This window comes from Trichophyton verrucosum (genome assembly GCF_000151505.1).
Source record: "Trichophyton verrucosum HKI 0517 chromosome Unknown contig00204_1.f1.exp, whole genome shotgun sequence".
NCBI lineage: Eukaryota > Fungi > Ascomycota > Eurotiomycetes > Onygenales > Arthrodermataceae > Trichophyton > Trichophyton verrucosum.
In genome coordinates this window covers 41680-56685 of record NW_003315518.1, presented here as the reverse complement: position 1 = coordinate 56685, position 15006 = coordinate 41680, and the positions used below count along the sequence as shown (strand labels likewise).

Sequence of the window (15006 nt, the reverse complement as noted above, 5' to 3'; positions counted from 1 at the left end):
CAGCGATGGATCCTGGGAGGGCGGTTTAGGCCACTTGTCGCTCCGGCAGCTCCTGATCATCGTGCACTACCACTTCGTATTACGTTTACATATATGGAGTGCTCAGTAATTCCCTCAGGGCCATGGGGGAGCGAGAAACGAGCCTTTGGCAACCTCCATTGCAGCGTCCGGGCGAGGAGCTTTTGCGTTTTAGGTGGCGGCTCCCAGCAGAGTCTATACTTATATATATGGGGTAGACAGGAACATATAGCCCAGGGATCCCCCTTAAGTAGAACAAGGCTGCCCGCCAGGACGTCCGGATATCCCAATGGCAGGGCGGACGACGACCACGGCCTGTCGTATTTGTTCATCAACCACATAGCCTGCTCGCTTTCTTTGATAGCTGGAGTGTTTCTTCCCCTATTATTTCCCTATTTTTTTTTAAACCAGTGTCAAAATAATTACTCCGTACGGAGTATAACTTCCAGGCTATAAGCTTAACTGCTCGGAGGAGGCAAAAGGGCTCAGTTTCACATGGCAACGGTCCGTTCCTCCAGCACATTTCTAGGAACTGCTGCCAGAACGAGTCTGTGGACGTAATTTGCCATATTTTTTTTCCTGAACATCTTAGACAGTGGCAAGAGAGTCTGGGAGCCGGTTAGCAGGTTCGTGGCCAGCCACCGGCTAAATCCGAAAAAGATTGGCTGAGCATAGATAGAGTAGGTTATCTTGGCCTCCAAGCTCTAGGCATTTCCCGAATATACGGAGTATGTTCGTCATATATGCTAAGAGCCATCTCTTCCACAGACAATCGCAGGCCACAGCCGCCGCCGCCATCGATAAGAGTATCAACGTCCAAGTGTATATCGTCAAAGTAGTTGGTTTGCCGGTTTCTGCATTTCGGGGGAGAGTCTCTCCACGTGACGCAGGCTCCCTCCAAAGCCGTTAATAAGCGGTATCGCGGATGTTTTCCGAAGCAGCAAGTAGGTAAGCAGGCAGGGAGCATCGAGGGGGAGAAGATAAAGGTCACGATAGCTGGAAAAGCAGGAGGGGAAGAGACAAGAGCGACAAGAGAGCATCTATTTCAGCTTGCAACTCCTGCGTTCCAGCTTCGTTGGCCACGCCGTATAGCCAGAGTTCCCGAGGAAGAACAGCACACACAAGACATACACACACATACACTTCTGTCACCATGACGATCTGCCGCGTCACCCTATTCAAGATCCCCAAGGAGGAGGACCGCAAGACCGTCCTTGCTCTGTACCGCACGATGCAGAAGGACGCTCTCAAGGTAAGACATACTGGGCATCATTCTCATGCTTCTGGCCGTGAGGGAGAGGCCGATTTGTCATGCTGATTCCATTGGGTGCATCGAATCGTCCAACTATCAGCGGAGGACATGGCTAATCAAGTCGGCATGGTTCTAGGATGGTGCTCCATATATCCTCTCCGTCAAGGCCGGATCAACCTTCGAGGACCAGCGCCGCCAGGGATTCAACCTCGCCGTCGTATCCGAGTTTGCCTCCGAGGATGACATGAAATTCTATGACAACGACTGCAAGGCCCACGCCGCACTGAAGACCGTCGCGAAGCCATTGTTGGAGGGAATCATGATGACATACTTCGAGCCGATCGAGACCTGCAGCTAGACGGTCAGAGACGCGTTCGCACCTAGACAGAAAATAGACAATGCAATAACTTCTAATACCCCACAGATAAGATGTTTTCTCTTTTACTCCTAGAGAGTAGTCTGTTAGTACAAGGTCATCACTCCAAAGAGTGTACCTTCGTAGAGATAGTAGTCGAAAACTGATATCGAACCTCAAAAACAGGAGCTTTGCCCTGGCCAATCAGAGGCTCAAGATAAGCTTTGGCCTGTATATTTGCTTATGTAATCTCAACTTCATCATCGGAGAGTCTGCTCACGGACAGCATCAAGCATCAAGGAACACCGCAGCCAGCACGCTCACTTCACACGGAGCTCATCTTTATACACGCAAGGGGGAGCTTGTTTTTCCCAGCTGCGTCCCCGAGGATTCCCTTCTGCTCCGTTGCCACGAGCAGCCTCCCATTTCCGACTCTTGACTATTGACGATTCCCGGAACATATCCAGCTGAGGACATCGAGGTTGACAAGCATAGGAGAGACAATATGGCTAACGGGTAAAAGACATGACCTCCCCTTGGTCCTTCATAAGAGCATTTGCGCTGACTTACTTTGTGTCGTTTAGCTGGAGCGTCATCATCGGACTCGTTTTCGTCGTCCTTGCAAATTCGCTAGCATGGGTATTCAGCCCAAAGGGAGAAACTAGACCGTTAGTTCCATCGCCCTATTTCCTCATGTCTCTATATCAGACTGGCTACAGAGCTATCGACATTGCGGTGTATACGTCTATCGGCAATATACGCACAATCTTCTCGCTAGGCAGCTGCTGCGTTCTGGGGGTTACATGGCTAACTGATTGAATATGCAGGGTATGGCGAAGTTCGTTGATTCTTGGATTCACATTCTGCTATCTTATGTGGGGTAAGTTATGCCCTCCGGCCTTATTGACGCTATTCATATTCCCGTGCTAATGCATATTATCACAGCCGTAACATTCCTCGCGCAACTACACCCCTTATTCGTACCGAAGAGCAGTGATCGAAGACCACACCACGCCCATTGATCCATGAACAAATGCGGATATTTGAGATGTTGATATTATTATAGTTCCTTGGGTTTTTCTTTCAGCGGTTTTCGTTTTCAGTTTCACAGATTTTCCTTTTGATGAGGAACTGTAGCATTATATATCACTGGGTAATATCATTTTTCTTCCATGGGTATTCTTATATACAACCATACCCAAGAGAGTACACATTACGGATACATTCTGATTTTACTTCATCCGTCTTGACGTCACTCTTTTTTTGCCGTTGGGTCGAATATATTTTCATATCTTCATTCATAAGCTCCGTATATTACACATTACAGCCCTACAAGGCTTAGGAAACACCTTTCTACAGCCCATCTAGCTAATTGCCCCCCAAGTGTCATCGCAATGGCATAAGTATAGCCACAATCCAAGAGAATAAGCAAAGCCTCGGTATTATTTAATAGCACCAGGTGGGTATTTGTCACGGACAAAAGAAGTGATGACCACGGCTGGGCAAGGGTCAAGAGCGTACTCTGGACAACTGACTGGAGAGATTGCGACGACCATATGGAAGAATTCAAGGCAGCTTCCCCTTCACCGCTGCCAGTGGGTGGGAATGACGTTTCCAATGCACCTGAAGCTTCCCCAGACGCATCCGTACCCCATATCACAAGCAGTATCGGGAAAAGCTTGGTACAGCTGCTAACCAGGAGAGCTGTGCTTATTGCATTTCGACTAGCGAGCGCCGGAGGAGGGATTGGGCGTATCTGTGGGGGTGCAGTGGACGATCGTCTGAGAAGCGGAGGGAAGTCGGTTTCAACGGAGAGCGTAGGTAACGGTGTAGCACTCTGAGCCCCATCACCAACAGTATCACTACCAGACGACGATCGAGCCAGGTCAGCAGTGCTTGATCCACCTGTTGAGTTGGGATTTGCTGAAAACTGCGCTGGTATGGCGCTTCCGGTTGCGTAAGCGTCAGATGGCGAGGACGGGAGAGTATTCGCACGCTGTGGAGCTTCATGGGCCTTCTGAGACTGTGTCGCAGGTTTCAGAACAAGAATCGTGGCCAGGAATCGAACCGTGACGTGGTGCGCGAGGGTCGCGAGGGCGTTCAGTGTGAGGAAAAATACATATTGTACTATTATTGGGGTGTTTCCGAGCCGTGAGGAGGCGATTGCAGAGGACTTCTCGATGCGCGCCCAGGAGAGGTAGACGTCGAAAAGGAGGATCAGGATCCCGAGACGGATAATAGAGCGCTGCAATAAGGTCCCAGCTATCAGTAAATAACCATCGTTAATAGCATCTATCAGCGGGGTCAAATGTCCTTACATCAAATTTATCATCATCCCGTCCAAGTCTGTTAAATAGCAGGTGTCTGTAGACCTTATAGCCGCAGAGGTCAGATGAGAAAAGATACCGAAAACAGGAGACGGTTGAGGCGTATTACCTGCGGCTTGATTAAAACTAAATCAATGAAAAGCACAACAAAGTCATGTTCGACGTATTTATCCGCAAATCGTTGACATCGTGCACATTGCGTTAGACGGACTCCCTTGCCCAAAGCACGATCATCGGCCTTGCTGTATGAGGTGTAAAGGTGGGAAACAGGGTAACAGCACTCTATGCATATTGGCATTGTCGTTTCATCTCCTCATCTTCAAGAGGCATAACATGGACATAGATATTCAACCGCTTGTTGCGATGCTCTTTGGATTTCTCGTCATTTTCAACTCCGCGATAAAAAGAGAGTGGTCCGTGCTCTCCCAAGAAAGTTTAAAACTTTAAATTGTATATTTTTAGTTTTGCACTTTATATGACGAAACACCCACGACATCTTAAAAGACTATATATTTTTAACAAATATGGCTAGTTTGCTTGTACATTATACAGTGCATTGATTTATCTGTGGCTATTCTAATGGCTAGTTGCTTCCCGTTCCTTATTGCTTTTTTTCATCTCGATCAATTCCACTTTCAATCTCTTCATTTTCTTTTCAAGTGGATGCTCTTTCAAGCTTATCTTGCTCAGTCCCTTAATAGTCTCGTCGCAGAGATTAATGCTCTCATCGTATCTGCCTTGTAGCTTATAGCACTTGGCAAGTTCAATCATAGCACCTAGACGGTCAGGATGGAAATCTCCTCGGTAGGATGAGAGATTTCGCAGGTTTTCAATCACCCCAAGCAAAGTCTCTTCTGCCTCATCAAATCGAGACTGGCAGGTCAAAATGACACCTAATACTGTCCGTCCCATCAAGGTTCCTATGTGCTTGCGACCGAGGTTCCTATCCGCAACTTCTAGTCCTTTTCGTACGAGTGCCTCTGCTTCATCGTAGAACCCTAGGGCAATATTCACTCGCGCTAGATTAACCATGGCAAGAAGTGTATATGGGTGCTCCTTGCCTAATTTCTCCTTGCGGCATTCAAGGACCTCCTCAATTATCGTGGCAGACTGGGTCAATTGTTTTTCCATTTGCACGTTGACCATGGCTATTTCTTCCTTAACTGCTAATGTCTTCAGATGAGTAGGACCAAGAATTTCCTTCATTCCATCAAGGGCTTGCGTTAACAATTGCTTCGCATCATCCAAGTTTTCATAGAATTTCGTAAGAGTCCGACCCAAGTTTCCCATGAAGGTGAGGGTATCTTCATGGCGAGGACCTCGGATTTTGACTAAGCCGTCAACGGCATGTTGTTGAAGCATTCTTGCTTCACTATACCTCCCTTGCTGCCACCTTGCCTGTCCAAGAAGGTCCATGGCCATCAATGTCTCATGGTTGTTAGGACCTAAGGATGACATGCAGGACTGCAAAACTGCATCTTGCAGGTCTGCGGCCTCATCACCTCGTCCCTGATTCCAGTAGGTTAGGGCCAAAGCTAGCGTTATCCGACGGGTGACAGCGTGATCCGAGCCAAGGACACCCTCTGCATACCGCTTAACAGCTAGCTGAAGCGATTCGGCGTCACTCCAGCGTCCATTCTGTGCAAATACAATGCTGAATTTTGCATATAACACTGCTTTCTCTCGGCCAAACCTCGATTCGGCTCCTGGCCAATCTAGTAGTCCATACCAACGCTGTCTCCTGTTAGCAATTATTTTGTCGTTGACTCCTTGCAGGCACTTCTGTACATGGTCGATATGGGGGAGAATATCTCGGCGAAAAATTTCATCATCTTCTGTTTCCCCGAGGGGTGGAAGAAGAATAGAGTGGGCCAGCGTTGTTGCTGCCGCTTGTGACCAAACAGCCTGTTCTGATGCACTCATGTCTGGTCTTTCCCGTGCCCACTTATGGACCAAGGGGTGCATCGAATAACTGTCACTGGTCTCATGGTGGGTAATCAAGGACATTTGTATGAGTTCTCTCAGTGCGTAGCGTATTCGTACCTCGTCGAAAAAACCGGAAGCTCTGCCTTCTCGAATGGAGAGTGGCAGCGCAGGCGGGCTCCGGTCTTGCATCAAATAACTCAATACGGCCAACTGCATGGATTTGTATTTTTGATGCCAGGTCAATGGTCGTTCTGCCTCCTGTCGATCTTTCCTTTCTTGCTCAGCTCTCTCGATCTCACAGTTAATCACTGCCTTCTTTAAGATATCAAATCGAATGTTCTTAAAGTATAAAAAGGAAAATATCTTAAGTAATTGTATGGCATCTTCCGAAGACTCGGTCCCTTTTCTTGCAATGCCACTATAGGAGACTTCATATGTTGCGTGAGCACTCATATAATCATCTCGTCGATCTTCGGAATCGATTGATAGCCTGCGAGTGCGTCGGATACGTTCCCAATTCTTATCGTAGAATGATAGATAGTCTTTCAGGGTACATAAGCCATTTCGTATAGCAGCACCAGCATGGATTAGTGCGAGTGCGAGAAACCCAAGTTGCCGAGTGATTTTAATTGCCCACGAGGAAGAATCTGCATCCCAAGGTTCAGATAGTCGAGCAGCTCGTAGGAGAAGAGCTTGTGCGTCATCGTCCTCCATGCCTTGAAACTCGAAGAAACCAGGGTCCATATTGCCATATACCTTATGCGCAGGATTCCGTGTTGTGATAATGATACAGCCCCTATCTCCTTTAGGGAAATACTCGTATAGCTCAATATGAGGATCATCAGCGTTGTCCATAATCAATAGCCATCGCTCTTCGCGGTTGGAGAGCCAGTGCATTGCAGCATTATGGTTTGGCTCAACTTCTCCAAGTTTGCTAATCTCAGCATATGTCTGTCTAATTCGTTCATGAGAGCTGGCGTCGATCCAAAAGACTCCCCAAAAGCTGAACGAGAGAATTAGTTCTTATCTGCTACAATATTAAGGTATCTAAGGGTAGAAGACTTACCAGTCTCGGTTCTGTTCCGCGAACTTTGAGCAGAACTGTGTTTTCCCCGAACCGCCAATGCCATATATAACAAATCGAAGCTGTTTAGGTGCCAACCCTAGAGTCACCGGGGAGAAAAGTATATTTTGAAGTTGCTCTAAGTACATCGTTCGCCCAGTATAAAAGCTGCTAACCGGTTGAGGAACGTCAAAGAACTTATTTGGAGTAGTGATAGAAACTGCTGCAGCGACAGATCGTACAGAACTGCGGAACTGCTTGATTCTGGACAGTTTTGATATGTCTTCTTGGTCCGGCTCCGTCCCGATACCATCAGACAGTTGGATCCTTCTTTCCAGGGACATTATTTGTGTCTTAAAATCTTGGTCCAAAGACCTAAGGTCCTTGGACATTTGAACCAGGGTATCTTGTGAGACATGGTGATTATATCTAATCCATGGTCAACCATCTAGGACTACACCAGATTTACATACAACGGATATTTGGACGGATATTTGGTTATACTCACAAGCTGATTCCGGTAAGGAGGATTTGGAGGTTGTCTTTCTCAGTCGAGAGCTTTTCACGGACCCTCTGCAAACCGGCAGCCTTGTCCCGCCTGCGGTTCTCTTTGCTCAATCCATCAAGCTTACTGGTGACTTTGGCACCATTTTTACCGTATATTTCCTGAACCAGGTGTTCAAGGTCAGTTGCAAGGTTTTGACACCCTTCAAGGCTCCTTTTGAAGTCTTTCCACAAGCTCTGAAGGTTGGCTGCCCTCAGTGGGGATTCACTTGATGATTTGGCGAAACTTCCTTCAAATGCTTCTTCGACAGACCGAATAACAGTCCGTAGGGACTCAACCTCTGCGATCAAGCTGTCGATTTCCTTCTGAACGCCCGCAACGGCTGCAGGAAGGTCTTTGAGATATTTGATAACACGCCAACAGACGTCTGCAATGCCAATAGTACCAGCCGCAATAGAAAGTGGATCCATAGCTAATCCATTGAAAGGCCCATCGGATAAGAAGTGCCAGTATCCTTCTCTAGGTGTAGTTATCCCTTAAACGATGTTCAACTTCAGTAGCTATGCGGTTATTAACTTTTTGGTCAAGTGTTTAACTGAGGAGATCGATCCCTCGAGAGAATGCCTGCTTTGATCTCTTGAGCCTTCTCCAGGCTGGAGCGCCTTGTCTCTCTAATTGGGGCCGAAACCATTCTTCGCGCCGTGCCCGCGGCAACTATTCTCGTTACGCCTGACTGTGCATAAACCCATGCACCCTAGGGCCAATCAACACAGTGGCTTAATATATCAACACCCCAGGCTTCTTACCAAATGTCCATGCTAGGGCGTGACATCTGTCGCATTGTGCATGGCTGTCACTGGTCCCGCGACGTAGTATTTTCTGCATCCTGGCTAGAATCAAAACACGACAGGGGGGGGTTGGTTCACAGGCGCCCTTTTAAAAAGACACAATCTCCATGATGGTGAGAGGCCATCCTCGCGACTATTCTCTAAACTGATATCAAGACATACCCATTTGCACGCGACATGCTCAGTCTCATCGTTGCTTGTTTAGTTCTCCCCCTAATATGTTACAAACTTGTCAGGTCCTACAACCAGTCACGTGTACGTCGCACCAGAAAGTTGTGTATTTTGCCTCGGCGCTTAAATAGTTGCCGCAGGCGAAACTCCTTTGATATTTAATGGGCAGCTCAAGACAGCACACAAGACAAGTACTGACCTGAAGTACAGGAGGACGAACAGTTTGCTGCATCAAAGGGATGCCAGCCGCCTCGAAAATGGAGCGCAAAATGGCCACTGGGACTTGATATGCTTGTAAAAGCAGTTCGCTACGAAAAAAGGCAACAAATACTCCAACTCTTCCTCGAGGAGGTTGCAGCTTCGGGGAGCACATTTGAACAAAACCTCCTTTTTGCCCGAGGAATAGACACAGTTGAACCCCGGAATATTGAGGCTATTCTGTCCACGCAATTTACTGGTTGGTAACGGTGTTAGATGAAATTGTGTTTTCCAACTACTAACTAATTGGCGCCTGAAAGACTTTGGACTTGGTTTGAGACCTCCAACCTTCGCCCCTTTATTAGGTAGTGGCATATTCACCCAAGATGGGCCGCAATGGAAACACTCACGCGAGCTTTTACGGCCCCAGTTCATGACCAACCGGTTCCGTAATTTCGAGCAAATCAGACATGCTGTAAACAACCTCATATCAAGTGTGCCGGACTCTGGAGTTGTTGATTTACAACCCCTCTTTTTTCGTCTCACCTTCGAAACAACCCTCTTCCTGTTATTTGGCCACTACCTACCCTCTCTGAAGTCTGAAGGCATCACAGGCCACGAATCTCAATTTGCAAATGCTTTCAACCTAGGACAAGACTACCTCGCTCAGCGAGGCCGACTAGGCGATTTATACTGGCTTCTTGGAGGCCGAGAGTTTAAGGACGCCTGTAAGGTGTGCCATGATTTCATAGATAATGCCGTTCAAAAGGCCCTGAAACATTCTTCTCGTGAAAAGAAAGTCTCCGACGAGGAGAAAGAGACATATGTATTTATCGACGCTCTTGTCCAGGAAACCCGTGAACCCAGCGTACTAAGGGACCAATGTCTGAATATTCTCTTGGCTGGGAGGGACACTACGGCGTGTTGTCTCACATGGACTCTGTAAGTTGCAAGGTTTTCGCCATGAAAATAAGTATTACTGGTCCCTGCTGACTATCAGAAAATGAAGTCGCCTGCTTGTTCAGCACCCGGACGTTCTATCTAAACTTCGCGACGAAGTCAGAGATACAATCGGCATGGGTCCGGATGCACCAGATCCCACAATTAGCCAGGTCAAGAAGCTGTCATACCTGTCGCTAGTCATCAAAGAAGGTATATAACTCCCTTTGTCCAGTCTATTACGTAGCACTAAGCTTACCGGTCAATAGTTCTTCGCTTATATCCCTCGGTCCCTGTGAATTCTCGTGCGGCTGTAAAGACAACCACTCTCCCAACTGGCGGTGGTCCCGACGGTTCAGCTCCGCTTCTGGTCCGACGCGGTGAAGCCGTTGGGTATTGCGTCTACGCTATGCACCGCCGTAAAGATATATATGGACCCGACGCTGATTGTTTCAGACCGGAACGCTGGGAGAATGATGCACTCAAGGATGTCGGTTATGGTTATTTGCCTTTTAATGGAGGGCCACGGATATGTCTAGGTCAAGAATTTGCCCTATTGGAGGTGGGCTATACAGTTGTTCGATTACTTCAGACGTTTGAAACGATTGAGGAGGCAGAAACGAAGGTCCCAGGCGCACCATTGGGTGAAGAAAAACAAACCTTGACACTAGTTGTATCCAGCGGTGAAGGGTGTTGGGTCAGTATGAAAAAGGGAACAAAGTAGTGTTCATTTCTTTGTATTTGACTACTTAGCTAGGATAACCGAGAAAGATATCATTTTCATATCTACTTAGATTCAGTGTATACCCCTAGGTTAAAATATCCCAGGCACTTTAGTACATGTGGTTAGAGACGAGACTAAAACGGGGGTAAAAGGCCGGGAAAATAGATAACTAGTCACGAATCAAGCAAGAGCTAGGTATGTTTACACCCTAGTTGTCCTCTGGGTCGACTGGTTTGTCTTATCAGATCATCAATCAATCAGATAAGACAAAGTTTAACTCCCGAGGCCCACCACTGGAAACTTAAAAAGGAAATTGCTCTCTTCAACCACACTTGTCCGCTTTGCCCTTGCAAGCGTGTAGCGGTGATGATTCGCCTGAACCGGCCGAAGGAAGCGATCAGATAAATATTTGTGGAGTACATAAGCTAAATTTATTCTCAAAGTGCTGGGTACTCCGTACATAACCAAGTAATTTACTGTACCGAGCTCAACTTTTCAGCCAAGCTATTAGCATTCTTGATATCTCCACCAAAGTGTTTCCAGGCTACGTGTATATCCAAATCTTCATTGCCGTTGTTTCCGGAGTCAATGATTGCGTCACTATCAGCAGGCTTCACATACATGAGCCAGTCCGACTATTATTGAGAAGAGATTTTAGCAGCTTTACAAACAGATGATCATCCATAGATAACCGCGTTTTACGAGAGCAATCTTACCTTGCCTACAGTTAATTTTAGTGCCCCCTCAATGGCAAGGTTTGGCACATATTTTGCCTTTGGGTCACTCCCTCGAATCATACTGAGAATGTTCTCTCCCACTACTCGTGCCTGGAAATATGCTGATCGGGCCATCAAAGTGCCTTCTGTCTCGGCTACATCACCGAGAGCAAAAACTCTAGGATTCTGTCCATCTTTGCTGACGATCTGAAGGGTGGGTTGGGTAAGGATACGACCTGTAGATTTGGAGATAGCATCCGGTTCAAGGTTGGCGACAAGGTCGGAATTGGGGCGATGACCCGTGCAGGGGACCTATGTGACTTGTTCATTAGCACAGGTACGGAAAAGGCGGTTCGGATATCTCTACTCCGCGATTCTTACAATTAAGTCGTATGCAACAACCTTGCCGTCTGAGAAAAGCAACGATTGGTCCTTTTCTTGCTCCGACTCTCCTTTTTCGTTTCTGAAGCGTAGCTTGGGTCGTTCTCCCAACCGCACCTCTATGTTTAGTTTTTGAAGCGCATCCATCACGTTCTCATGCAATTGACCGCCAAATCGTGGGAGGAGGCGTTCGCGCGAATGAATCAATGTCACACTCTTTTCTGGATAGTAGCTTTTGATATCAGTTGCCAGTTCAACCCCCACTGCCCCACCCCCAATCACAGCAATATTCTTCGCTTCCATGATGGATTTCTGCCTATCCCGTAATTCAGTACATCCTTCTTGAGCCTCGGTGGCTAACAATCCTGCAGAAGGTTTCTGAGTTGCGCCGGTTGCAAAGGCAAGATAAGTATATGGGATTATCTCTCCAGTCTCCAAAGTGACTGTATCCCTAGTAACGGAGGTAACAAGCCCACGGACATGTTGATATATACCGACTGGAGCATCTTTGGCAATGCCATCGTATGGGATAAAAGCCAAGTGCTCATGGCCCTGCAGGACTGAGTAGCGAGGAAAGTTGAATGTGTAGTTGAAGTGGGAGTTCTTGTCAATCAAGACCACCCTATGACCGGTAGGGAGAGATTGAATCAGCTTCTGGGCTAAATAAAGTCCGCTGAATGAGCCTCCAATTATGACTACATTCTTGCAAGACTCGGTTGTCCGGTATGTCAGTTTATGAAAGAGTCCCTTTGCTTTCTCGGAGAGCAGGGTCCAGGTAATTGGTATCAAATGTCGAATGTAAACTAGCATAAGCTTGAAGCGTTGGAGAACCATGACTCTGTGTAGAAAGGGGCTAACGGTTGATGGCAATGAAATATATATCAACATAACCCGAAATGTAGGAAGATGGGTCAAGGAAAGGTATTTATACCATGAACACCGGCGCGAAATATCCTCGCCCCACAGTGGTTGTGGTAATATGGACCCATATGTTCCGGGCCAGTATTAGTTAGCGAATACGTTAGTTGCACGCATCCGTAGTCCTCCTCGAGGGGTATCTCCCAAGATGCCAAGGTAGTTAGTTGCTTCAAAATTACTAGCCATGCCCCCAATCGTTCAGCTAGATACTTGTCCAGAACAAGCTCAGTGTTTCCGAACTTATACCTGATATTATATATGTTTTCTTCCACTGAGAACCAGTTTCATTTTCACGTCACGAGAAAAATATATATTGAAGCTTTTGAACATAGCCCGAGACAAAGATTTCGTATATAGATCATGCCGAACATCAATCCACTTCTTTTTTATTATCTGCCCAGCTCGGTTGAATTGAGCGACAGACACTCTCATAATCTTCAAAAAGTTGCTCATTCTCTGGGACATTGTCGGTAGTCCAGAACATTGCCCAATTAGAGTCTGGGAGTTTCCATGTCCCTCTCGACCTCTCGAAATACCATTTGTTGACAGGATTATTTTTTCGGCTTCGCCAGCAAACACCTTCTGGAAAGCAGGTTCGCACCATGGCATTAAATACGATGTCAGCAACACCTCCTGCCCCTTGACTTCTTTTTAAGACGGCAAATTTGTCCAGATAAGGAACCATTCGGGACATGCTTTCAGGACTACCGTCATCAGGGACACCTGGAGGGAGCTCCCAAGTTAAAATTGCTCCCCCTTCATACTCCCCGGCAATAATCAAGCCCGCTAACCGATCCTTCACACGATCCAAATAATGTTTGACGTCAAGCTTTCTGTTAAACGAGTCATCAATGAGATGGACTAGCCGTGGCAGATCTATTGCAGGATCGTCTAGATTTATGCGGGAGCCGTCGTTGTGCGCTGCGGTCCAGCATTTAACCCGGGGGTCAGGGATCATGATAAGTGGCATACCATGCTTCACAAAAGTAGGATGGGACGGTTGACTGTTAGGGTCATTATCACACTTTTCCCCACCACGGCGTCTGGCAGGCAGTGAAGCCGAAAGAACAGGTTTGTCTGTGAGAAGGTTATGGATCAAGGGATTCCGCCGCTGGCGAGTACCCACGGCTGGGGTTCCATAGATGCCATTATGATTTAGAGGTAAGGTCGTTGCGCCTTGAGGAGTGGTAATAAGGCCGGAGGAAGAGGTAGGGAGGAGAGCAAGTGCTTTCTGTAGTAAGGTTAGGTTAGCCAGATGGCCTTCCAACTCGGCCTGAAGTCCACTGTGAGCTGATTCTGGCGGGTTAGGGATTGCTTGGGTTATCTCGTTTTGTATATCTTCATATTCCTGTTCAAGATTAATAAACACATGAGATTTATGCAGTCCACGGCCTAGGGACGGAATACCACCCAGTGGGTCTAGAATGATCAATCTTTCAATTGATATATCCCTTTGTGGTTGCGGAACATTTTGGACCGTGTCAGCAGAAGCCTCACTTAGGCCAAACTTGCTAGATAAACCAGCTAGCTCCTTTGTTAATGCCAATATGATCTCATCTGCTGCAACTGGGAGAGCTTTCGACGTATCGTTTGTGTACCCCACGGGGTCAATCACCACTATCTGGCCACGAGAAAGGGGCGAAAGAAGGAAATTCCTTGACAGAATGGAGACATCATGTGTAGACGGATCTAGAGACACTGCAGAATCTAGTCGCCGTGCACCTGGGCTGTGAACTTTATCAATTCTGGCTGCAATGCGACTGGCTTGGGTGGACGCAAGCTTCCGGTAGTCAATGTCATTTCCAGGGGTATTCACTTCTAATACAATGCAGCAGCACATAGAAAGCCTGCTTAGTTGTGACAGAGTCTTGGAAATACCGTGGAGACATTGCTCGTCTAGTGACTCCGGGTTTTTGATTTTCACGAGAGCAACATGCAAGCTTTCAGTAATTGTGTCCTTGGGCTTTGATATATCATATGTGGGTGATAGTTTTTCTCCGGTGGAGCTTGTTATAGACACTTCTGTGTATTTTCTCCCAGTGTCTGCTGCTTGGGGGTTGGTCGAGACCCTATCTTCCTGCTGTGCATTGCTGGGTGGTGTTTGGGGTGAAAACCGGGACAGATATGACTTGGCTTCACGCTTTGTAGTTGCCGAGCTTAGGAGATCGAGGAAGAATTCCTGCAGCCGGGAAGTTAGAATGGCTCTGTTGTCTCGAGGAGATCATATCACCGACTTTATCTTCCTCCTTCTCCTTCGCACTTTGGCCTAGCTGGTCCGGGATCTCGACTGGGTATTGAGTATGGGCATGGATCCGGTGAACGAGCGACGGGGACGGAGCCGGAGTGAAGTGGGAGAAGCAACGTCGCTTCGAAGGAGGTAGGCTGCCATAGCCGTGGCATCGAGAAGTATTAGGCTGGAGAAAGAGTCAGCTCGGTTTTCAGCTCAAGCTGTACGGTGAGCAAGGATGCGGTAAATTTCCATATAATTACCTGGTGTTGGAGCAGCCGCAGCCGGAGCGCTGCCTTTGGATTCATCATAACATCTCACTCAAGCATGGGCAATGGCACAGAGCAGACAGATGCATCCGACCGGGGCTGAATATATGAACAAAGGGCGATGTGGTTGTGCGTCGCTATAAATACATTTTTTCTGGGATCCAACGAC

At 47.3% G+C, this 15006-nt stretch overlaps 6 protein-coding genes across 6 annotated transcripts; 2 read left to right on the top strand and 4 right to left on the bottom strand.

Annotated features, from left to right (window-relative positions):
* Positions 1 to 1171: 1171 nt before the first annotated feature.
* TRV_02254 (uncharacterized protein) lies at positions 1172 to 1628 on the top strand (the record flags this gene model as incomplete). Its single annotated transcript, XM_003023576.1, has 2 exons — positions 1172 to 1270; positions 1407 to 1628. The coding sequence occupies 2 exons, from the start codon at positions 1172 to 1174 to the stop codon at positions 1626 to 1628; spliced, it is 321 nt and encodes a 106-aa protein (XP_003023622.1).
* A 1439-nt stretch (positions 1629 to 3067) lies between these two features.
* On the bottom strand, positions 3068 to 4250 carry TRV_02253 (uncharacterized protein; the record flags this gene model as incomplete). The annotated part of the gene is made up of 3 exons (XM_003023575.1): positions 3068 to 3123; positions 3147 to 3870; positions 4062 to 4250. The coding sequence occupies 3 exons, from the start codon at positions 4248 to 4250 to the stop codon at positions 3068 to 3070; spliced, it is 969 nt and encodes a 322-aa protein (XP_003023621.1).
* A 278-nt stretch (positions 4251 to 4528) lies between these two features.
* TRV_02252 (NB-ARC and TPR domain protein) lies at positions 4529 to 7916 on the bottom strand (the record flags this gene model as incomplete). Its single annotated transcript, XM_003023574.1, has 3 exons — positions 4529 to 6881; positions 6945 to 7370; positions 7450 to 7916. The coding sequence occupies 3 exons, from the start codon at positions 7914 to 7916 to the stop codon at positions 4529 to 4531; spliced, it is 3246 nt and encodes a 1081-aa protein (XP_003023620.1).
* A 555-nt stretch (positions 7917 to 8471) lies between these two features.
* TRV_02251 (cytochrome P450 alkane hydroxylase, putative) lies at positions 8472 to 10326 on the top strand (the record flags this gene model as incomplete). Its single annotated transcript, XM_003023573.1, has 5 exons — positions 8472 to 8549; positions 8676 to 8922; positions 9029 to 9605; positions 9673 to 9815; positions 9872 to 10326. 5 exons carry the CDS (start codon positions 8472 to 8474, stop codon positions 10324 to 10326), a joined length of 1500 nt encoding a protein of 499 aa, XP_003023619.1.
* Positions 10327 to 10799: 473 nt separating this feature from the next.
* Positions 10800 to 12257, bottom strand: TRV_02250 (AMID-like mitochondrial oxidoreductase, putative; the record flags this gene model as incomplete). Its single annotated transcript, XM_003023572.1, has 3 exons — positions 10800 to 10961; positions 11043 to 11354; positions 11424 to 12257. The coding sequence occupies 3 exons, from the start codon at positions 12255 to 12257 to the stop codon at positions 10800 to 10802; spliced, it is 1308 nt and encodes a 435-aa protein (XP_003023618.1).
* Positions 12258 to 12711: 454 nt separating this feature from the next.
* On the bottom strand, positions 12712 to 14876 carry TRV_02249 (uncharacterized protein; the record flags this gene model as incomplete). Its single annotated transcript, XM_003023571.1, has 3 exons — positions 12712 to 14520; positions 14576 to 14755; positions 14832 to 14876. 3 exons carry the CDS (start codon positions 14874 to 14876, stop codon positions 12712 to 12714), a joined length of 2034 nt encoding a protein of 677 aa, XP_003023617.1.
* Between the last annotated feature and the right edge of the window lie 130 nt (positions 14877 to 15006).